Source organism: Astyanax mexicanus, chromosome 9 (genome assembly GCF_023375975.1).
Source record: "Astyanax mexicanus isolate ESR-SI-001 chromosome 9, AstMex3_surface, whole genome shotgun sequence".
NCBI lineage: Eukaryota > Metazoa > Chordata > Actinopteri > Characiformes > Acestrorhamphidae > Astyanax > Astyanax mexicanus.
In genome coordinates this window covers 44,226,931-44,252,001 of record NC_064416.1, presented here as the reverse complement: position 1 = coordinate 44,252,001, position 25,071 = coordinate 44,226,931, and the positions used below count along the sequence as shown (strand labels likewise).

Sequence of the window (25,071 nt, the reverse complement as noted above, 5' to 3'; positions counted from 1 at the left end):
CAACATCAGCACCAGGCCATCACTAATGCTTTTGCTAGTCATGCACAATATTTGAAAATCTTTTATAACTTATTGCAATATTTTTTTAGATACAAAACAAAAATCTATACTATAGACACGTTTACTGTCCTCTGAAAATACTCTACAGCCATTAATATCTAAACATCTGGCAACACAAGTGAGTGAACATGTCCAACCTGAACATGTCCAATGTGTCAACCTTTTATGTGACTAACATTATTTTCCAGCATTGCTACTGGAATCCTCCTCTATGATGACGTCACAGAGCTGGTAGATGTTAGACACCTTGTGCTCCTCCACCTTCCAGTTGAGGATGCCCCACAGGTGCTTAATATGCTTAAGGTCTAAAGACAAGCTTTACCTGAAGCTTGCTCAGCAAGACAGTGGTCATCATGGAGGAGTGTTTGGGGTCGTTATTAAGTTGGAAAGCAGCTGTGCGGCCCAATTTCTGAAGGTAGGGGGTTCATGTTGGATGTCAAGCACTAGTACCATGATGCCTGTAGGCACGGGACAATAGTCACACACATGCTGGAAACCATCTGAGTTCAAACAAGGTTATCTAGATCTCCTTAGACCACAGGACATGGTTCCAGTAAACCATACTCCAGGTCTGCTAGTCTTCAGCAAACTGTTTCAGGCAGACAATCTAAGCTCTAGTACATGGAGCTCTGTTTTGCCAAATTCCTCACCCCTTCCAGAAAGATGTCACTTGAATCGAAAGCTGAGGTAATCCGCTGACATTAGTTTCTTCATTTTGACCAAATAAACTAAAAAAGAAATATGTTATCTGCACCCCCTCCCCCAAAAGAGAGGGTGCTTTTCATGGCGGGGGTGCTGATTTTGGCACAGCAGGCTACCGTACTCGGGAACCTTGGGAAGAAATACTTACTGTGCTTCAACATGAGAGTCTCGGAGCATTACGGCTACCATAATCAGGAGCCTTGTGGAGGCGCTTAATGTGCTTTATAATCCGGTGCGCCTTATGTAATAAAAAATAGACTAAAAATAGACTGATAGAGCTCCTTACAGCTCCGGTGAAAAAAGACCACTTATGGATAAAAGTTCCCTCTATTACACAGGATAAATTAAGTTCATCAGAGTTACCAGCCTCAGAAACCACAAGTTAACCGCACCCCAGATAGGAGTGTTTTTATTTCCATATGTGTCTTTTGACTGGTACTGTATATACATTTATTAAACAAACAGTTAAAATGTTAAACTATTAAAATGCTTATTGTTTTAGAGAAGTAGTTGGTGTTTAAAAGAGTTAATAAGTTGTCTAATATGCACAAGCAGTCCATATATGCTCCCAGGAAGTGCTTCTACTGGTTTTCCAGTGCAGTACGTTTTATATTTGCCCACGTTTAGATTTAGCAGATATAAACTGAATTTGGTTGTTGAAAGACAGTTTCTACCAGTTAAACAGAGAAATGAATAAGATCAGCTCAGATGAGTCACTGCAGCTGCTTTACTTCACAGCACACTCCAGTAAACGCCAGAGTTGCGTTATAAGGCAAGACACTGTTTACAAGAAATGTGACGTACTCAATCAGCTTCCAGCGGAATCAGTTCTTCAGTGTGACGTTTGAACCTTTTCCACATATTTGGCCTAGATAGATGCACGGTGGTCTGCTGAAGTTCTTTGTATCTTACTGATTTTACTGAAATGTAATTTATCTTAAAAAAAAAAAAAATAACAACGTTTTTACTTTCTGGACCTGGACTACCCACCTCTGTATGAGTAACTATAGGTTTACATAGGATCTCCGGTGGATTTTGTGTTTTACAGAGACTCTTAAGCCTAGCAGGGCATTATTACACATGTTGTAAAGTAACATATGACATTGCAAAAATGTTTTTAGTGTACAAATGTATTTATTTTAAAACATTTCTAACTGTTGTCCATTTCGCTGGTGTTGCAGTGCTGTTAGCCAATCAGAGGTGATATGTTTTTATGTATGAATATCTGTAAGGGCTGGTGGCCGACGGGGGCGTCCTCCGGGGCATCGGAGGGCGCGCCAGGCCAGCGCCGAGGGTTGATTGGCTAATTACCAACACCTGCTTTGAGCTCTTTAAAAGCAACGCCAACCAGCCACTCGGCGCTGGATCTTTGAAGCTCGTGAGAGCGAATCTATGCCCGTTTTTTCGAGTGAGCCTCGGCTCTTTTCTCTTTCTCTTCCTGCTATCCCTTTGGAGAGAGTATGATCCAGCACCGCTGGCATACTCCTCCCGCAAAAGTATCTTCCTCTGTCCCTTTCTTCTCTCTCGAGTCTGCTGGAGATAGAGCTGTGTGCTCTCTCCTGTGTCTCTGTGTCTGTGTGTGTTTCTCACCGCGAGGCACGCGGTTGTTTACCTTCTCTCTCCCGCGCTGTTCCTCCCCTCTCTGGTGGAGCAGCGTTTAAATCCACAAACACCTCAGTTCAGTTTTGTTTTCTTTGGAAGCCCCTTTTGTTCAGTTACTCCTTCACCTCGTTTTATAAGAGGTAGCCGTAGCTTCCACGGCGAGTCTTGTTTACAATTCTCCCCCTTTCTCTCACTCACGCTCGGCGTGAATTTTGTTTTCCACCCGTTTTCGTCCTCCGCCCGTTTTCGTTGCTCCGCCCCTTTCGGCGGAGGCTCTTAAGAGCGATTAAAGCGGCGGTGTCCCAATCCACTCGCTGGTGTAGTGGTTAGGGCATTGGGCCGCGACCGTGACAGCCCGGGTTCGATCCCCGCGTGGAGCGGGGTTTAATAATAAATATATATACATAATATTATTATATAATATTATTATATATCCTATTTACATATATATATATATATATATATATATATATATATATATATATATATATATATATATATAGATAGATATATAGATATATTTATTATTATTGTTCTTATTATTATTATTATTATTATTATTACTGTCCTTTTTTCTTGGGTTTACCTGCTTTGAGATCTACTGCTCTGCACTTGGATTCTACAACCTTCTGGGCTGGAGAGCTACCGCTCCCCACCCATTACAATATTCATAAGCAAGAGCCAAAATTCTCTCGTTTCTCCTCGCCCACTAAAGCAGCATTATACCGGATCACTTGAGCACTTTTTTTTTCTTCACCAAAACAGCTCACATGACATTCATTTATACTAAAGACACAACTAGACATTTTAACGATGGAATGAGAGCTTTAAAATTAAAATTTGAGTTGTTATAATGGTTGGAACAAAGCTGTGACAGAAAAAAACACACTTTAATAAGGAGCTAGTTTTATCTCCAGCACTCCTACTTTATGTAAATAAACACTGGACAGTGGCTAATTGTCAGTCTGCAGCATCAGCTTACTAAATTAAAAAAGTATCAGATAATAACAGTATAAAGAGTGCTGTTTGATTGTGTATGTGAGTGTGTGTGTGTGTGTGTGTGTGTGTGTGTGTGTGCAGTCAGTTCGTGGCAGCGTAAAGGGGAATTTGGATTGCACTAGGGATGCACATTTTCTTTCACTTTTGAGGTCCTTAAACAAGTTTTAGAAATAATTGTGCCCCCTTTTTTATTTATTAAATTTTTTCCCCATTTTCTCCCAATTTAGCTTGGCCAATTATGCAACGCATTCAGCTGCTACTCAAAGCACAGCGACTCAGTCATGATACATCAGCCCACAGACGCCCCGTGCTGATGGACATCACCCTAGGAGTGATTTCACAGGATTTCCATTTTGAAAATGGAAATTACTGGTGATGCCACAACACCAGGAGGGTGAAGACTAACACATGCCTCCTCCAATACATGTGACGTCAGACTCCGCCTCTTTTTGAGCTGCTGCTGATGCAGCATTGCTGAGTAGCATCACATCGCTCTCGGAGGAAAGCGCAGTGACTCGGTTCTAATACATCAGCTCACAGATGCAACTGTGCTGATCCACATCACCCTAGGAGTGATGAGGGGAAAATGCACCATCTACTGTACCCACCCAGAGAACACGAGGCCAATTGAGCTTTCTCCGTGCTCTGACAGCTGATGGTAAGCTGCATGACCGGGATTTAAACCATCGATTTCACTCTGTCTGGTAAAAACGAAAATAAACCTATTTCCACTACGACTGACAGTTTTCACAGTTGACTGTGGTTCGCACTGCTGTGGGTGAGAGAACTGAAGTGTCTGAACTGCTCAGTCAGGTCTTAAGGAAGTAACTGCGCTGCTGTGAGTGACTAGAGAAACATATTAAATACTTTACTGAATTAAACGCCTGTTAGAGGCAACTGCACATTTCATAAATCTTCAGCCTGTAGTGCCTTTAAGTGCTTTACTGGGAGGCAGTACTTGTTGTGTCAGCTGGAAGCAATAGTGAAATAGCTGGTGCAGAATTTGCACAGGGACATTAATTTATGCTGAACGTCACTTGCTCTGTTGCTCTTCCAAACACAATATGGTGCACTATTTGAAGCAGTAATTTGCAATTTTTGGAATTTCGAATATGTCATATGACATTAAAATTCCCCAAAATGAAACTATCACTGCATCTGTTGTTCTGTGTTTCTGTTGTATTTATTGTTGCTGTGGTATCCAGTGTTTCTGTTGTATTTATTGTTGCTGTGGTATCCAGTGTTTCTATCGTATTTGGTGTTGCTGTGGTATCTAGTGTATCTATTGTATTTGGTGTTGCTGTGGTATCTAGTGTATCTATTGTATTTGGTGTTACTGTGGTATCCAGTGTATCTATTGTATTTGGTGTTGCTGTGGTATCCAGTGTATCTATTGTATTTAGTGTTGCTGTGGTATCTAGTGTATCTATTTTATTCTGTGTTGCCATGGTTTCCAGTGTTTCTGTTTTATTCTGTGTTGCTGTGGTATCAAGTGTTTCTATTGATGTTGCTGTGGTATCCAGTGTTTGTCGTATTGTGTTGCTGTGGTATCCAGTGTTTCTATTGTATTTGGTGTTGCTGTGGTATCCAGTGTTTCTATTATATTTAGTGTTACTATGGTATCTAGTGTATCTATTGTGTTTGGTGTTGCTGTGGTATCTAGGGTATCTATTTTATTCTGTGTTGCTGTGGTATCCAGTGTATCTATTGTATTTGGTGTTGCTGTGGTATCCAGTGTATCTGTTATATTCTGTGTTGCTTTGGTTTCCAGTGTTTCTGTTTTATTCTGTGTTGCTGTGGTATCAAGTGTTTCCATTGATGTTGCTGTGGTATCCAGTGTTTCTATTGTATTTGGTGTTGCTGTGGTATCCACTGTATCTGTTGTATTTTGTGTTGCTGTGGTATCCAGTGTTTCTGTTTTGCTGTGGTATCCAGTGTTTCTATTGCATTCTATGTTGCTGTGGTATCCAATGTTTCTATTGTATTCTATGTTGCTGTGGTATCCAGTGATGCTGTTGTATTCTGTGTTGCTTTAGTGTCCAGGGTTTTATTGGTGTTGCTGTGGTATCCAGTGTATCCGTTGTATTTGGTGTTGCTGTGGTGTCCAGTGTTTAAATTGTGTTTGGTGTTGCTGTGGTATTCAGTGTATATATTGTATTCGGTGTTGCTGTGGTATCCAATGTTTCTGTGGTATCCAGTGTTTCTGTTTTATTCTGTGTTACTGTGGTATCCAGTGTTTTGATTGTATTTTGTGTTGCTGTGGTATCCACTGTATCTGTTGTATTCTATGTTTCTGTGGTATCCAGTGTTTCTATTGTATTAAGTGTTTGTGTTATCCAGTTTTGCTGTAGGATTCAGTGTTGCTGTGGTATCCAGTGTATCTATCGTATTCAGTGTTTTTATTGTATTTGGTGTTGCTGAGATATCCAGTGTTGCTGTGACATTATAACACTGATGTTACAGATGGTACAAACCAGTTTTTTTCATTTCTGATACTAATTGTAAAGACTTGAAGTTGGAGGATATTTGTGATGAATCAGGGGTACCACAGATAAACTGAATACCACGGAAACACCTGGTTCCACAGGAACACAGGCAGATATAATGAAAAGTGTTTGGTGCTGTAATGCCGAGTAAACTCTAGTACAGAATGAACTGGGTTTATGAGTTGCTCCTCATGTTCCAGCTGATGCAACAACTACAGCAGCAGCAGTATTAACAACAGAGACTGGAACATCTGGAACTTTACATTTATCACACAGTAAATATTTAAAGGTAAGGCTGTCTCAGGGTTTCATTATTAACTTTACCATTTGTTGGTTAAATATCTCTCTTAGTGTTGGTACAAAATCCTATTGAGTATCCTAAACATGCAATAGTAACTGTTTACTGTTATTGTGAGGTAAATTTGATTTGTTCTCTATGCAACAGCTGGTTGTTGATATTACAGGCTCTCTGTGACTGGTCTAAATCTGTCTTGATTACCCATGCAGGTGTTCAGTGTGCAGTTCTGACCCACACCCATCCTGCACTCATGATCTAATTTATTAAAATAGCATGTGGTCATATCAACCAGCCAGAGCTTATATTAATAAACTGCCAAAACCGCTCTAAATATGATCAAAAACAGAGCAGTAAATATGAATGAGAACCTTGCTAAGAACTTGATCGCCGTTAATATTTTATGTCAGTTTAACAGCTGCTTTAAAAAGGCAATGCTGTGTGTGTGTGTGTTACTGTGACCTGCAGTCGTCTGGTTCAACCCCTTAGCCGTTAAATATGATTGGATGATTTATTCGATATGTGCGTGCACTGGCCTGGTTGGCCTTAATATGTGAGTGTGTGTGTTGTGTGTGTGTGTGTGCGCGCGCGCTCTGATGTGCGTGTGTTCTCCGCGGACAGTCAGCAGGCACATCTGGGTGTATCAATTTTTCTGCTTTTCAGCGCCAATTGTTACGCAATCTTCTATTCCCTCTTGTCTGGAGACGCTCGCTGCCTGTCACGCGAGCAAACACACATACACACACACACTCACGCACTGAAAACACCCCACTTACACAGCCTGTGTAACACAGAGTATACACAGTTCATATACAGAACGTCTGTGTTTGTATATGTTCAGTTTACAGCTTCCTCACAGCTTTCCCACAGCAAAAATGATCACTTAGCAAGTGAAAACAACACAGATTGAGTCTAAATATCTAATATTTCTTTTTTTTGAGGCTGTTGTAAGAATGTTATTACATTATTGAACTTGTTTCTGGCATATTTTAACTGAATATAAGCACATGAGATCATAATGAGAGAGAAAGAGAACTTCCCCAATACAAACCAGGCCTACAGCTGTTACACTGGAGGCCTCATCCTGCTGAGAACAGTGATGCATATAGAGTGAGGTAGTGTGATATAAGGTCAAGAGATGGCGTGAGATCTGTCTGTCTGTCTGTGTTTATATATTGTGGCAATGCAGCTCAGGCCAGCCCAAAAAAGGACTGTGTTTACAAGGTAGGTGTGCTGCTCTCAGGAGCCTCTCAGGAGAGACTCATGGGCAGGGATGGAGTGGACATAGGGAGGATCGAGATTTTCCTCGAATTCCCGGTGGGCTGCTTTGTGTGTGGGCCACTGAAAGAGCTAAAAATGAAGAAATCATAGAAAAAGCACGAAGGTGCAAGACAAGCCTTAATAATGAATATTGCAGATTTATAAAATGTAATTCATACATAAAAGTTTATTGATGCCAGTGTGCAGTAAAGACACTCTGTAATATGGCGCACTATCAATACACATCTATTTTCTATTTTCTGGTCTATTTTCATACGTAAGATGCACCATATTATAGGGGGCATTAGGCGACACTAGTAAGGAACAGGGGTGTTACCATGTTACCAAGTCAAGTAAAAAAAAAAAAATAAATTAAAGTCAAAAGAGCGCGAGATTTTAATCTACAGCAGGGGTCTGAAACTCGCGACCTGCGGAATGATATTTTGTGGCCCGCTGCTTAAAATAAAATTTTAGTGTTAGTGTGGCCCACCCGCAAGAAAGACGCACCCTCTCTCCATTCATAGGTCAACAAATCCTATTCTTTTAAATGGAGAGAGCCGCTGCATGCCACAGTGCATGCTGGGTTGGGTTGCGTTGAGTGCAGTTAAGCACTGTTTCCAGTAGAAGTTCATGTACTATATTTGAATAGCCTAAATCACTGTATGAGGGTAAATTTATGGTAGTAAGAGTTTATAATAATCTGTTTTTGTATTTTTTTTTTGATAATATTATTATTATTATTATTATTATTATTATTATTAATTTCCATTACACCATGACAGTGTAATGACAGTGAGTCCAGGTTTTAAATGCACAAAAAATACTAGAAAAACAGAATTATTATTAAATACATGAGAAATAATTATAATAATAAAAATGTAGGTTATCGCACGCACAGTGTCTTTAGGAAGCACGTATTAATGGATTAACTTGACAGAACACACGGCTTGGAAGAATGCGTTGAAGAAAATGCGTGTCCTCGTCCAGATGCGGCCCACCCTCACCCAGATTCTGACTCCAGCGACCCCCAGATAAAATGAGTTTGAGACCACTGTTCTACAGATTTCTCTCCTTAAAACTGTTTATTTGGGTGAGGAAAGTGCTTCTATTTATTTACAGTTAGCTTAGATTTCCAGACTTTTTTAATAACCCTGCGTTCACACTGGAATGCGACGGGTCGCTTGTGTCGCCCAGCATTTGTCGCTTGTGGGCGTGTCAAGCTCAACGCCCGCGTTTTTCATGGTCCAGCCTCCGACAAGAAAAAAGGCACAAAAAAGGAATCGCTTGGCCACTTTCTTCTCCAGCTATAACTCCAAAACTTGCTGGACTCTTGGGCGTTTCTGTGATTTAACTGCGCTGGAAACGCAGCCGTTCCCACAGATTGATGTGGATCCACCCCGTTCAACAGAGTGAACTGGGAAAGAAACTAGCTGCCTTGTTTGTGATTGGTCCAAAGAAAAGCTAGGAGCCAATCGGGTTAGAATGTCGCTTCACCGCGTCATTCATTTGCATAAAGTTAAGAAAAATTAATCTCCGTGTCGCTTGTCGACTCTCGCGTGTCGCGGCGACAAATCGCGCCCTGCCATAGGAAATGAATGGTCGCCTGTCGCTTTGTCGCTTTCCAGTGTGAATGCAGTATTAGCATTAGCAACTAACTGCTAGTGCTAGCCACGGTTAGCGCTACACTGAGGAACCCTGAGTGTTCCGGTACGCCAGGGTGATGTTAGCTAGTGGTTCGTCCCATGTAGCTTGTTTTAACACTGTAAACATGCCGGATACATGCTAGTCATTAGTGTGGTTAGCGGATAATGCTAATGCTGCTCCAGCAGTGCTAGCCGAAGTTAGGAGCAGTCGACAGTAGGATAATACTCTCCTCTGAATGGCAAAAGAGCTAGCACTTATCATGGTTAGCGGCTAATGCTAATACTGCTGGAGAACTAAACTGAAACTCCTTTATAATGCTGTACTTCAGTGGAGTGGCTTTACTGCTCCATAATTCCGGACTGGTAGAATTCATACATAAGGTGCACTGAATTTTGCGGTGCACTAAAAGTCTTCTACTTTGTAGAATGCACTTGTTTACTAAAGAGCTCAAAATGAGCTTAGAGATCTCAGTGGGACTCTTCCATTTTGCCTCAATATACAAAATATTCCAACTTTTTAATTTTTTTTGTCCAGAAGTTTGACTACTTTTTAAAGTCACTGTATGTGTGATCTGACATCTAGTGTGTCTGTCTTTAGATGACAAATATCTCTTTTTACATTAATTCACGCTGTGTCACTCTCTCACACCATTGTATATCACTCTGTATGATTTAATACTGTCTATAATCTCACTATTTAACTCTTTATTACATTATTCTATCTCACTGTAAATCACTCTCCCTCTCTCTGCCTGCAATCACTCTCAATCACAAACACACAAACACAGAGGCTCTTTACTGTCTATTAAAAGTGTGTGTGTGTAGTGTGTTATACTGGATGGGTAAGGCTGTGTCTATATATTTATTGCTCTTATGTATAAAACTGGGTTATAAGGTGTTTCTCTCTCTTACTGCCTCTCTGTCTCTCTCTCTCTCTCTGTCTGTTTGTCTCTCTCTTTCCATCTTTCTGTCTCTCTTACTGCCTATCTCTCTGTCTGTCTGTCTCTATATCGTTCTGTCCTTCCCTCTCTCTCTGCCTCTCTACCTCTTTCTCTGTATCTCTCTATATCCTTCTATGTCTGTCTGTCTCTCTCTCCCTCCCTCTCTCTACCTATCTTAATGTATCTCTCTCTCTTTCCATCTCTCTGCCTCTTTTACTGCCTCTCTCTCTTTCCATCCTCTTAAATTGTCTGTCTCTCTACCTCTTTCTCTCTCTCTCTCTCTCTCTCTCGTCTCTATCTCCCTCCCTTTCTCACTCTTTCTTTACCTCTCTCTGTATCTTTCTCTCTCTTTCTGTCTATATCTTTTTCTGTCTCTATTTTTGTCTATCTCTTTATCTATCTCCCTCCCTTTCATGCTCTCTTTTCTATCTCTCTCAATATTTCTCTCTCTCTCTCTCTCTCTCTCTCTCTCTTTCTCTCTCTCATCTGTCTATCTCTCTGCCTCTCAGTCTATCTGTCTGTCTCTCTTACTTTCTCTATTTCTGTCTGCCTCTCTCTCTCTCTCTCTCTCCCTCTCTCTCTCTCTCTCTGACAGATGTGGAAAACACAGGACATTTGTTTCCATCATTAAGATTCCTTCTGTCGCGGCTGTTGAGAAACTTTTATCCAAGAACAGCACCTGTTTCATTTTAGCGCTGTCATTTCTCTGCCCGCACGCTAACACGGCCGACACACTAACCCAGCTGCACACTGATCCCGGGTCTCCAGGTGAGCTACAGCCATCTGAACACAAAGCTGTGGAGCTCAGACCCAGATCTCCACAAAATCCACACAAACCAGTATAAGCACTGAACATGCTGTTAAAACCCACACTTTCTGGACCCGTACCAGCAGTCTGCAGCTACAGACCTCCAACCAGCTTCTGCTCAAATCATGAGCTATAGGTGTGTGAAAAGATTAGGACACCCCACTTTAAGCTTCATTTGAACAGTGTTGGGAAGGTTACTTTTAAAATGTAATCCCTTACAGATTACTGATTACATCACTCAAAATGTAATTTGTAACGTAATCAGTTACATTACTTCAAGTGAGTAACGTAATCTGATTACTTTGGATTACTTTTTCGTTTTTTTAAGCCTGAATGAATGTAGCAACCACATATTGCATATTATTATTTTCTTTTTCTTTCCAGTTAACAAATAGATAAACAAATAAAACAGCCTTTTCAATCACTCTATAAAAATACTTATGAAACCATTTCATCAAACAATTTTATGAAACACTTCTATAAATTGATAAAACCATTTAAAACCAAACAATGTAACAACAACTGTAAGCTATCTATTTGCAGGTTTGCCACCAGTGTTAATTTTGACAACAAATTTTCATTTAGTCTTAGTCATAGTTTTGTGATGAAAATAGCATTTAGTTTTAGTCACAATTTAGTCATCTGAAATGTTTTTAGTTTTAGTCGACTTAATGTCATAAGAATATAGTCAACTAAAATTACAGTAAATTTATTCGACAAAAGTGTAAAGGGTGTAAATGTAAATGCTTTTTCATCAGTTCCCTTGAATTATTAACTATACACTTATACATTTAAAAATTTGTTTTAGAAATCAGGTCATAAAACATCTGAATAGTTAAATTATAGTTTGAACAGAGCTGTGGAAGCAAAAACAGCTTTTAAATGATCTAGATCTCCAGCACTAACCCAGCACACCTACTGTAGCTACAGTCTATAAATGAGATCAGAAACTCACATTCACACACTGTCCTGTAGAGATGCTCTCAGGATGTACTGAGAGACTTCATGAGTTAAAGTGAGAAACTTATGAGAAAGTGCTGTAAGGAACTTTACACAGACTTTTGGGTTCATAGATTCACTTATTTTATTGTTTTATTTTGGATATATTATTGAGTTCCTTTCTGAGCTGTTCCTGCTTTAACACTAGCTATATCTTTCCCACTGTGAGACTAAACAGATGATCTGATCTTAATGAGTGGGTTCTGTATCAGTTCTGTGTTTTAGTGCACTGCCGAGTTAAACACCCCATCAGCTCATGAAACATCAGTATTAAAACGCGGATCTCTGCATGGAGATCTGTGTGACTCTGCTCTGCAGAAGCTGAAAGATTAGTGGTGTTTTTACTGGAGATGGAGTCGCTCCACACGGTTTACACGTTATCTTGTTTTTCGCGACGTCAAAGGAGAAATATATCGCCTCTCCCCTCTCTCTCTCTCTCTCTCTCTCTCCCTACTGAACACTGTCGAGTTAACTTCCAGTCGAGCTCCGTAACGACAGGTTAATTCCCGGGTTTGTAACTGAGCGCGCGGCACTACTGCAGGAGAGGCGGGTACTGATTGGATGAGTACCCCGCTTATCCCGCCTCTCCACCTTCGCTAAAGTAGCAGTGATTGGATCTCTTCCTAACTGGTCCCTACCTTTCAGAACTAACTCAGTTCTGATTGGATTTCGTCCCTGCCAAACATTTTCGTCTCGTTTTTATTCGTCTACGAAAATGTCAGTTAATTTCGTCTCGTTGTGTGTGCGGAGCCGCTGTCTGCCCCTCCTACCGTCTCGCTGCCTGCACGCACACAGACACCGCTGCACACACAAATAGGGAGGAGTGATTGCGTTTTGTCAGTGTTGGATTGGAAGACCAAAAATAGGAAAGTACCGCAATGTAATCAATTTATTTTAGCAGAGTAACTGTAATCTGATTACCACTTACTGAAGCAGTAACTGTAACGGATTACAGTTACTCATAAATTGTAATCTGATTACGTAACGCCGTTACATGTAATCCGTTACTTCCCAACACTGCATTTGAACAGTATTAAGAGATAAAGCTAATGTAAATACTGTATATAATCATATAACTTAAAACATCTAAAATTGGATCCAGGTGCAGCACATCAGCTGCAAATGACAAACATTGGTCTTATTTAAACCTCAGACATTCATTTGCTTTGGTTTTAATGTGCTTTGATTGTTGGAGTAAGTGGATCGCAATCGCCAAGTCCAAAGGGCTCTCTGAGGCCTTCAGAACAGTGGGAGAACTGTATCAGAATTTTGAGACTATCCATACAAACACTAAAGATAAAGAGCATGAGAGAACTGAAAGAATTCTGCATGGAGGAGTGGGACAACCTTACTGCTAGTCAATTAGTCAGAGACTATTGGTCATAGGAAACACCTAATTGAGGTTATTTTGTCTAACTATTGCCAGCTATTAGGGCACACAACAACGTAAGTTTTTATTGACCAGAAATGTAATATTTTATTCAATACATTTTACATCTCTTAGTATTCTCCCAGTCAGCTTCATGAGGTTGTCAACTATAAGTTGTCACCTGAGTAGCCTGAGTTGAAGAGTTGAAGGACTTCCCAGAGGTGCTGAGTTTGGGTTATTGCAGTGATAAAACTAATTTGTTTTTACTCCATAATTGTTTTCATAGGTTTGATGTTTAATATATTTTTTTCTGTGTTCATAAGGCTCTTTGAAACCTACATAGATCTTTCATAAACCTACATAGACATTAACGCACACAGAATATACAGAGATATTCTATAGATTCATGAGTTAATTTAGTCATGCATTTACTATCATGCTAATTGGTAGGATATAAACTTTAAATATTTGTTAGCTATGCCAGTGTACATGATTCTTTTACTTGTCATCCATAACAGCATCAAAGCAAACATTTGTGGCCGCCGAGTGTTCTAGTGCACTAGTGTTCTAGATGGCGCTCTTTCCCCTCATCACTCCTAGAGTGATGTTGTTCAGCACAAGGCATCTGTGAGCTGATGTATCAGAACCGAGTCAATACGCTTTCCTCCAAGCACGTTGACTACTCAGGAAGGATGCATGAGCATAGAGACATAGGATTGCATAAGACATGTCATGAGGCTCATTGCTATCTTTTCACTGTATGTCTTGCACATGCATCGTTTAAATAGCAACAGTGCTTGTGAATATATCTACTCCGATGGGCGTGGTGGTCTGGAAGTGAGGTGTGTTCAGGTAAATGTCTAGTGTATTGCTATCTTGGAAACGGAAAACACAGATACACCACATACTGATTAAAACCCTGACACTAGTTAACAGTCAGATGTTCGTTGCTGTCTTGGCAGTGAAATGTCAACACAGGTGCGTACCCACAGTACAACACAGCAGTGCACAAACCCATAGCCTGTGCCTGTTTACAGCTAGGCAAACTTTTTCATCAACAATAAACAGAATGAACGAGCTTGAACAAGCCGGTAAGTTTCCGTTTACCCTGCTGAGAAGCTGCACCATTAGAATAGCAATCAGCCAAAGTCAGAGCTCACCTGGATCTTAAAGGGAATGGCAAGTGACATGCTAATGGTTTAATTTCATGTTTCTCCCAAAACAAACCCATGATTAATTAAGATAATTAGTAGACACCTTTTGCCTTTTGTTTCAAGGTGTACTTTTCCCGTCGTTATGATAGCAAAGAAGTTGCACAGTGCACAGTTGACGGCTTGCCTATAGATAGCTAAAATAGTGCTTTTTACTTATATTTTTACTTCTATTGCTTATTTGTTGTATTAGGCCTACTAGTATCCAAACTTGTGCTAGTAGGCCTATCACAATAATTACATTATCGACTCATCGAACAATAAATGGACATAATCTCAATAATATTTGATAGTGGTGATATCGTCTATTGTGTTCATTTGAATGTTTGTTCGCATATATATCTATGAACAGTATTTTAGCTAGTCATGCTAAATGATCAATGCTTTAACAACTGAGACTCCATACAAACAGTGTGGACTGCAGTAGGTGAAGTAAAAAAGCTGTATTTTCCCAAACTATGATTATTTAAAATATTGTATTTAAAAGAGTATAATTGCTTTGATATGCTATACTATCATTTTTTTCATTGGAAATTTAAATGGTTTTAAAATGATAATAATTTAATATATGATATATGGTCCACAAAAAACTAAATAATCGTGACAGGCCTATAAAGAAGCAATCTTCACACATCAGGCATGCTTTGTTTGATAGAGTAGATTTATGGAAAGGGAGGAATCTGTGAAGCAGATACATGTATTTATCTCTGAAGTATCAGTTTACTGTAAGTGGGTCATTCTCCATTTGGAGTGGGAAACCATGTCACAAAGGATGGAGGGTTAAAAAAAAGCCTAAAAGATTAGGGACAATTCCCAGACATTTTCACAGTTACCCTTAGATTAAAACCACATTTTCCTTATGATTTCTTTGGTTTTCCTATTTTAAATAATATTTTAAAGTGGCTTAACATATGTAAAGTAGCTCATCACAAAACTAATTTTCAACACTTGAGCAAAGTGAGATTTTTAGTGTAAAAAAATATCTTAAAAGGTTTACCTTTGAGATTTCATAAAACAGATCCAGATGTACTATATGCATGATTAACATCATACTACATTAAAAAAAATATATGTATTTTATTTTTTTTTTATGTTTTTGTCAAAAACATTTTGGTCACTGGTGTTATCAGGACTCATATATTATATTTTATCATAGATATTGTTAAACATAGCTCTGTTAAACTGTTCCCTGGGTCACAGGTCATCAAAGAATGAGCATCTCAAGGCATGAGAAGGTGAGTTCATATTTGCTCATTTTATTTTGTTAATTTGACGATAATTCTCTTTTTCAGGTAGCACGTAACATCTTTTTCATCTTTGGTGTTATGTGCTTTTTTTATCAAATAAATTGCCATATGTCTTTTATATAATTGATTTTAACTTGTTACACATGGTCTCTTAACTGCCAATGAGGCAGTCTGTTCACAAATAGCTCATTTTAAAGCTCACCTTCCGCGAAAATCCGATTTTTCTTGTTTTTTGTGGAATACAGTAGGTCTCTCCGAGTTGAATGTGTACACCTGCACATTAAACTGTTTTGCAGCCCCCATTGTCTGCAGGAGCTAAGCAAAGAAATCCCCCCTCCCCCCCTCCGAAAAACGGGTGAATTTTGAATTATCTTTCTGCCTACGTAGGCAGAAACTCACAGACCAGCCCACCTTGGCTCGAGAAACTCCCAGAGGCGGAGCTGAAGCGACGCAACATCACCGCTCATCAGTTAGGAGTTGGGAGGCAGTGAGCGGCAGAGCGGCGGAGGGGCGTCGCAGTGCTCCTAGCCAATCAGAGGAGAGATATTTGCATGCTGTTTGCATGTATGAATATTCATGAGCAAAGCTGGAATCCGGTCATTTTGGACACACCCCTAAAACAGTCCATTAAAAAAGAGCTATACAGAGACACCTGAGCACTTTTTTTTTACAAAAACGGCTCACATGTCATTCATTCATACTAGAGACCACAACTAGACATTTTAAAATGAAAGAAAAAACGACGGAAGGTGAGCTTTAAATAAAATGTCACTGGTGTTACAGATGTGTTACCAGGTGGTGTTTGTCCTTTTTCATGATTTTTGTCCTGCATGAAATGTTAGAAACGAAACATCCATTCTTATATATAGTTAAATGTTCATGTTTATTTAAATAGTATAGGAAGATGCCTTTAAGTATAAAGGAACATACTTTGGTAACATGTTAATTTACATGGAATTTCTTTATCACATTAAGCCACATTGTAATTTTAACTAAAAATAAATAAATAAATAAATGACAAAATAAATTATTTAAGATGGGATAAAACCAGTGATAAATTGACCAAAACTTTGCATTTTATATTATAAAATATATTAAAATCTATTTGGAATTAAGCTCTCCATTTTGCATATTTGATAAGTGGAGTTGTTAATAGACATTTTAAGGTTGTTTGTTTCTGGGACAAATTAAATAGATTTTTAAAAATGTATCCACTTGAATTCCTACTTCAAACGGAGAATGACCCAAGTGTATATGCTTCCACATGACTGTGCCAAGGCTCGGTGTGTGTGTGTAATGTGTGTGTGTGTGTGTGTGATGCTCAGTGCTCACTGTAGCAGTTGTTGGGGTCCCGCGTGCCGCTGATGTTTCCATGCTGATCCACGATGAGGAACCACTGAGTGCTGCTGAAGAGCCGGCGGGTGCGCACGTCCCCCCCCTCCATGTAGTCGTAGTTGCTGGTGTGGTGCTCGTGCCTGGAGCAGTTGCACAGGTTTGCGTGGTCAGCTAGAGCCACGTCCAGCCCACAAATCCACAGCAGCGCTCGCAGGCAGAGTACAAACAGCAGCAGGTCTGGCCTTTTCCTCTCCACCATCCATCTCTGCATCATAAGGCACTGCTGGAGGGGGCCACGGGCACCATACTGAGAGACAGGAAGTCCAATAACTGCCAGCTGCAGGCGCCGGGAGGTCCAAACACACTCTGGGGGTCCAAACACACTCCGACAAACTCTGTACCGTCTCAAGCAGCACTTCAGCCTTGGCTCGTAACGTCCCCGTTTACAGGTACGGTCAGCGCAGGCAGGGATTCAGAGATTTTTAGGGATCCTGAGTAAAAAAAACAAATTTAAATAAGAATTCACACCAACTTTAATAGTATCAGAATCACTAACATATGTAAGGAGCGAGTCTTGAAGGAATTAGTGACTATGCAATTACTGTGACATACTTAATGAGGTTTTTTATTGATTCTGTCAAATTGAAAACCTCTGGAATATAATCAAGAGGAAGATGGATGATCACAAACCATCAAACCACCAAACTGAACTGCTTGAATTTTTGCACCAGGAGTAAAGCAGCATAAAGTTATCCAAAAGCAGTGTGTAAGACTGGTGGAGGAGAACATGATGCCAAGATGCATGAAAAAACTGTGATTAAAAACCAGGGATATTCTACCAAATATTGATTTCTGAACTTTTTGCATTATGTGAGGTCTGAAAGTTCTTCATCTTTTTTGTTATTTTAGCCAATTCACATTTTCTGCAAATACATGCTCTAAATGACAATTTAGGAGAAATGTCCGTAGTTTATCTAATAGAACAACAATGTTCATTTTATATATTCAAACATATACCTATAAATTGCAAAATCAGAGAATCTGATTCAGAAACTGAAGTGGTCTCTTAATTTTTCTCAGAGCTGTATATTAGTAAAGTTAGTGAAACATTTGACCCATAAAACATTAAAACACTGACCCTTTGCCTGTACCATCTAGTGGTCACATTCAACATTACACTCCAATAATTGAAAATAAGATGAAGGGAATCCCAGTCAATAGTTTCTACAGCTAGTCCAGACAGAAACATGGGCTGTGTCAAAATCCACTTTATTTACTTACTGTAGAAAGCTAATTTTTTGTTTTTGGACTAATTGGGTCCTTCTGATCCAAAATGTCAAGAATAATTTTGAAATGGTAACTGCCCCCAGATGAGGACTTGTAAGACCTGTTTAATCAGAATATACTATAAATGAACCAAAAACAAAATGTTTATAAGCCAATAAAACAAAATCTTGCTTCCTGCCTACTGCACTGGAAAAAAAAACAGCACTAGAGCTAAAGCGATAAAGAGGCAAATTAAAAGAGCTAATTTGTACTAATTGTATGTAATTTAGAACACGTTTTTAAGTGTTACAACACATTTAAGTGTTTATTTTAGGACTGGATTGTGAACAAAAAGGTCAATATTAAATGTATAACACAAAAAATGATAAGCAGAGGCTTCCAGTTCAATAACCTAAATAGTTGATTATTTTATTTTATTGGATTTAATGTTAAAATAGATTTTATATTATAATGTATGATATTAGAGTCTTCCTTTGTGTGCATTTTTATTATTAATCTTTTTTCAACACGTGCACATAACTCAGGTCTGAAAGGGTTAATTGTGAGTAATGTTTTCACTCAATACTATCTTACTTTTATAAGTGATAACCTACTTTTTAAGTAATAATTTAAATGACCACATTTATGTCTATTTGAGTAAATATTATTTTAAAGCTCTAACAAACTAATTAAGGTACTAATCTCTTATCAGTGCTCCAATCTCTTTTGATGCACAAACCATACAGTCAGATGTATCCAGCTAACATGCATCTATTACTGTCACAGACACATAACATGACATAACTACCTGCACAATTACACACTAAGAAAAGTAGGTACAGATTTGTACTTAAAAGAGTACAAAGCTTGTCGCTGGGGCTGTACCTTATATTGAGGTACAAAAAAGTACCTTTCAGTGAAAGTCCTTTTTTGTACCCATGTTTTTTGTGCCAGTAAAGATTATAAAGGTTATAAACATTATCATCAACTGAATATGTGTCAAGAACTGGATGATCGAAAATTATCTGGCTTTCAAATGAAAAAAATGTGCAGTTAAAATATATATAGTTTATATAGACAGTGATACAGAATACTGAATGTACATTTTGGCTGCTTAAATGGTACAAATCTGTACTTATTGCTGTTAGAAATGACTTTGTACTTCAGAGGGAACAAATCTGACCCTGTAAAGACCAATATTGTACTTTTGAGGGTAACATTATGAAGGGTGTACCTTTGAGTACAAAAAAGTACTCATATCTTACCTCTGTTTTTTAGAGTGCACCACAGGAAAGCATTACCAAAACAGTAGGATACTCTGCAGCAGTCAGACATGAGTCTAAAATCACCATGCCCAGCAGCAGCTGGTAGATAGAGGGATGTGAAGCCCTTAGGGATGAGTCTCAGTGCCTGTATGCCATCAAACCCCCTGTTACTGCAGCAGAAGGAAACATACTCCCTATTAATAATGTTGATTTTAAAAGCAAGTCTTGAGCAGCAGATGTTGCTTTGTTATGACTACACATAAACACACACACACATAGACTGAGACAGACAGACAGACAGATAGACAGACAGATAGATGGCAGGTGTTATAAGAGACACGGTATGCCATATAAAACCATGTATTATTTATTAAGGCATTATTTGACATGATATCAAATAATCTTGCAATAATGTTTTCTTGTTAATGTTAATCTTTTAACAAGAACTAAATGGGAATTTTACAAATATTAGATTAGCATTAAATCAGTTTAATATTTGACTAGTATATCAGTCATTCTAAAACTTATATCAATCAATACAGAAATACAGTGCAGTACAACATTATTTACTGTGCAGGACCTCCTGCCTCAGAGTCAACTGAGGACACCTCTCTCTCTCATACTCTCCTACTCTCCCTCTCTGTTTTATTCTTTAAATCCCTCTCTCCTTCTTGTATCTCTTTTTCTACCTATGTCTTGTTTTCCTCTACCATTCATTTACCACTCTTTCCCCTCTCTCTCTCTCCTGTTTCTATCCTTCTCCAACTGTTCCTCTCTTCTCCTGTTCTCTGTGTCCTGCTGTCTCTCTGGATCTGTCTGATATAAGACAGTAACTCACCTGAGCTCCGCAGCTGTAGACAGTTATATTCCTCCACACTGTGTTCTCTGAGTGTGTTGCACGTGTGCAGCAAGTCCCGTCTGGATGTGAGCGGTGTGTGTGTGTGTGTGTGTGTGTGTGTGTGTGAGTGTGAGGGGTGTGTGAGTGTGTGTAACAGGCTGCTCACTGTGTGCATCTTCTCCTGTCAGTGTGCTCTGAGGGAAACTCTGATAAACACACTGCTGCTGACCTCACACTACTGCAATTACACTCCAACCACTCACAGCACAGAGAGAGAGAGAGAGAGAGAGAGAGAGAGAGAGAACAGAGCGAGAGAAATAACAGAGAGAGAACAGAGAGAACATAGAGAGAAAGAGAAACAGAGAGAGAGAATGGAGAGAGGGAGAAAGAGAGAAACAGAGAGAGAGAGAACAGAGAGAGAAAAAGCAGAGAGAGAGAGAGAACAGAGAAAGACCAATATAGAAAGAACAGTAAGAGAGAGAGAACAGGGGGAGAGAGAGAGAGATAACAAGAAAAGGGAGAGAGAAGGAAAGAGAGAGAGAAATTAAGGCGAGAGAAAGGAAGAGAGAGAGAGAACAGAGGGACAGACAGACAGAAAGAAAGTGAGAGAAAGGAAGAGGGAGAGAGAGAACAGAGGGACAGACAGAAAGAAAGTGAGAGAAAGGAAGAGAGAGAGAGAGAACAGAGGGACAGACCGAACGAAAGTGAGAGAAAGGAAGAGAGAGATCAGAGGGACACAGAAAGAAAGCAAGAGAAAGAGATGGTGAGAAAAAGAAAGTGAGAAAAAGAGAGAGAAAGAACAAAGGGAGAAATAACAGAAGGAAAGAGAGAAAGAGAACAGAGAAAGAACAGAGAGAGAACAAAAGGAGAGAGAGAAAGAACAGAGAGAAAGAGAGAGAACAGAAGGAGAGAGAGAGAGAGAGAACTGTGAGTGGGAAAGAGGAAACGGAGAAAGAGTGAGAGCGTGACAGAGCGAGAGAGGAAATGGTAAAAGATAATAAGAGAGTGAGAGAGGTGGAGAGAGGATGAGTTTAACTGAACTGATAATGATGAGGGTTTGACATTTACAGTACCTGTCAAAAGTTTGGACACACCTCTTCTCATTCAGTGCATTCTCTTTCTTTTTTATGATTTTTTTTTACATTGTAAATTTAATATTAAAGACTATATTAAATCTATACTAAAACATATGTAGAATTATTCTGTAAAAACATGTTAATCACATTTATCTTTGAGGACAGATCTGCACTTTAATCTCAGTGTCTTCATAAGGTAGAAGTATTATAACATGTTAGATATTACAGAGTTATTTGTAAGGGACTCATTATCCAGGGACTCACTCAACTAAATAATATTTCTCCTTTAATAAAAGCTGCAGATCCACAGGGAAGTACGATAAGCCGAGATGCTGTTGCCCTGCGTGGACTGGTGGCCGGTTCAGGGTGTATACTGCCTGCTGCCCTTCCAGCCCACAACCCCCCTTCCCCCCATTGGATGCCAGTGTTTCAGGGTGATCTCATATCTGTGTTACCTTCTGGCTATTTCCTTTTCTTAAGGACTTTATAATAAGGGCAGTTTCAGCAATAAGGGCCCCATGCAAAATGGGCCACTCTGTTGACCCCTCCTGGAGCTAAAAACCCAAAACTTTCTCCAGCACATCCCAAATATTCTTAGTGGGGTTAACGTCTGGACTAGTGTCCTGAAGACAGAGCTCTTCAAAGAGCACTTACTCTCCTAACACCTCTAACACACTAACTACTTCTAACCCCATTTCCTTCCACCCCTCCTTCACTTCTCTATCCCTTTATTTCCCTTCGACCTCCTTTAAGCCCTATCTAACAATGGGTTATCTTAATTCCTATTACTTTTGTACTTCTTTATTGTAAGTCGCTTTGGACAAAAGCGTCTGCCAAATGAAATGTAATGTAATGTAATGGTTGATTATAATCAGTTCTGCCATCAATGCTGTGGATATATTAGCACACCTGAACAGAAGAACAGATGTATGTGTTGGTACAGTGTATTTTTATCAGTATTTTATAATTAGTCCAAAGACCAAAGAAAGATGTATCCCCATTCTGAGTCTTGATTCGTCTCCATTGTTGATTTATTGTTCTGGATGGCTGGATTTCTGTAAACTTGCTTTGTGACAATGTGATTTGTAAAAAGCGCTATGCAAATAAATTTGGCTTGACAGCTCAATTAGTGTCTTGGCTGGTGAAGAGCATTTATGGAACGTCAGGAATTCTCTGTATAGCTCAACACTTCAGATGTGACAAAGTTATTTACAGGGGGTTTACTGTGAAATGCTGAAATGAAAAAGACACAATTAGAAAGTTCCAAGTGGTGGTGAATAAAAACAGATTATGATAGAGATTTACATTTTTTGAAAAACTGCTTTGTTTTTGCAAAACTTGTTTGGCCATAAATTATTTAGTCTACCTATAATATTAGTGGCAAACGTTAAATAGCTAAAATGCATTTATTAACCCTTTCAGAACCTGCGTCTATTACAATGGACATCATGCAGTTCTTTTTTCAAATGTTTTGTTGCACAGAAAACTAATAGAGACATGTTGTCCATCAGAATAGATCATAAACCAGCCAATGAAACAGTAGCTTAGCCCCGCCCACTTTACTAGACGAAACAAAACTCAGACATTAAGGCATGTCAGCACTACAGAACAAATGAGGCAAAGTAATACAAGCTCAGTTTTATATTTTTTTGTGATTTTAATCATTTTAGTTCATAGGATTTATTTTTAAATAGATTTTATATTATGATAGTATTCTGAGTGGATTACAGACAGAAAACAGCATTCTTACATTTTTCCATCACTGGAACATAATTCAGGTCTAAAAGAGTTAAAAGGAGTGTCCATAAGCATTTGGACATAAACTGTATAATCTTTAGTCTAGGAGTTTAAGGAGGTCAAAAGTTTGGACACACAAAAAGCAGCAACTATTTTTCAGCACCCCAGAAACTCCTTCCTTCAAGACGCTGAGAAAACTATTCCAGGTGACTCTCCCTCATGAAGACCCTGAGATTAAAATTAAAACCAAGAGTCTGCAGATCTGTCCTCAAAGATAAATGTGATACAGATTCTGGTTTGTTTAACACTTTTTATTTACAGAATAATTCAGCATGTGTTCCCGTATAGCTTTAATATAGTCTTTAATATTAAATTTACAACGTTGAATGTTGAATTGAATGATGTGTATCCAAGCATTTGACTGGTACTATACTTTCCAATAATTTAAAGCATTTCTATTGGTCCATTCAGCAAAAATGTGCACTATTTTAAGAACAGCTGGAGTGTTTAAATTATTTTTCTCAATTATTAAAGAAAGACACTCTGCATTTCCACTCTGAGCAAATATCAAAGCCTTGCTGAAGTAAGTGTGTGTGTGTGTTGCAGTAAATCCTGCAGTCAGAGTTAAGCAGAGGGCTCTGCAGCAGCGAGGGCTGATCTGTAATCGCAGGGTCAGGGTCTTTTTACTTTCCGTGTTTGTATTTAGCAGCACAATTTACAGTGGGACACACCTGGGACTCGCACTTCAAACAAAGCAGAGCGAAAAGCCAGTGTCCAAAACTCTCATTCCCAGATACCTTCCACAAGCAAGTGATAGTTTAACAAAAATAAAATGTTTTCCCTTTAAAATGTAGTCTAGGATTGCAGAGAGCTCAGGACACACCCCTGTGGAGATCCAGAGTTTAGAGTGATGGAGAACAATGTCCTTAAATGTGTCTTTAAATGTGTTCTGAACTTCATCTAAATCACAACAATAGACAAACACAGTCTGCTTAAACTAAAACCACACAAAAAATATATGTTTGCATGGTTTTATTGAACACAACATGTTAACATTCACAGTGAGGGTGGAAAAAGTATGTGAACCCCTAGACTAATGACTTTTCTAAGAGCTAATTGGAGCCAGGAGTCAGCCAACCTGAAGTCTAATCAGTCTGATGAGATTGGATGTGTTGGTTAAAGCTGCCCTGCCCTATAAAAACACACACCAGTTTTGAGTTTGCTGTTCTTAAGAAGCATTGCTTGATGTGAATCATGCCTCACACAAAAGATCAAGCTCTCAGAAGACCTACGTTCAAGAATTGTTGACTTGCATGAAGCTGGAAAGGGTTACAAAAGTATCTCTAAAAGTCTTGGTGTTCAGACGATCTACAAATGTAGAAAGCTCAGCACTGTTGATATTCTCTCTAGGCGTGGTAAGGTCCTGTAAAGATGACTGCAAGAGCACAGCGCAGAATGATCAATGAGGTGAGGAAGAATCCTAGAGTGTCAGCTGAAGACCTACAGAATCTCTGGCACATGCTAACATTTTTGTTGACAAATCTACTATAAGGAAAACATTAAACAAGAATGGAGTTCATGGGAGAACACCACGGAGGAAGCCACTGCTGTCCAAAAAAAGCATTGTTGCACGTTTGAAGTTTACAAAATAGCACCTGGATGTTCCACAGCAGTACTGGCTAAATATACTGTGGAAAGATAAAACCAAAATTGAGTTGTGTGAAAGGAACACACACAACACTATGTGTGGAGAAAAAAGGCACAGCACACCATCATCAAATCCTCATCCCCACTGTGAAACATGGTGGAGGGAGCATCATGGTTTGGGGCTGCTTTGCTGCCTCAGGGTCTGGACGGATTGGCGTCATCAACGAAAAAATTAATTAAAGTTAACCAAGACATTTTGCAGGAAAACTTAAGGCCATCTGTCCA

The 25,071-nt window shown here is 39.2% G+C and overlaps 1 protein-coding gene across 2 annotated transcripts in view; it reads right to left on the bottom strand.

Annotated features, from left to right (window-relative positions):
- Positions 1-20,619, bottom strand: part of fgf7 (fibroblast growth factor 7) — a 36,452-nt gene extending 15,833 nt beyond the window's left edge. Inside the window, exons 1-3 of one of the 2 annotated variants that reach the window (XM_022687004.2) lie at positions 20,327-20,619; positions 19,489-19,658; positions 16,955-17,448 (exon numbers count right to left, since the gene is read on the bottom strand). In XM_022687004.2, coding sequence (XP_022542725.1) covers positions 16,955-17,231 — 277 coding nt within the window. In that variant the 5' untranslated portion in view covers positions 17,232-17,448; positions 19,489-19,658; positions 20,327-20,619. The remainder of the gene's footprint in view (positions 1-16,954; positions 17,449-19,488; positions 19,659-20,326) is intronic. The other variant, XM_022687005.2, reaches the window with a different exon arrangement.
- Between the last annotated feature and the right edge of the window lie 4,452 nt (positions 20,620-25,071).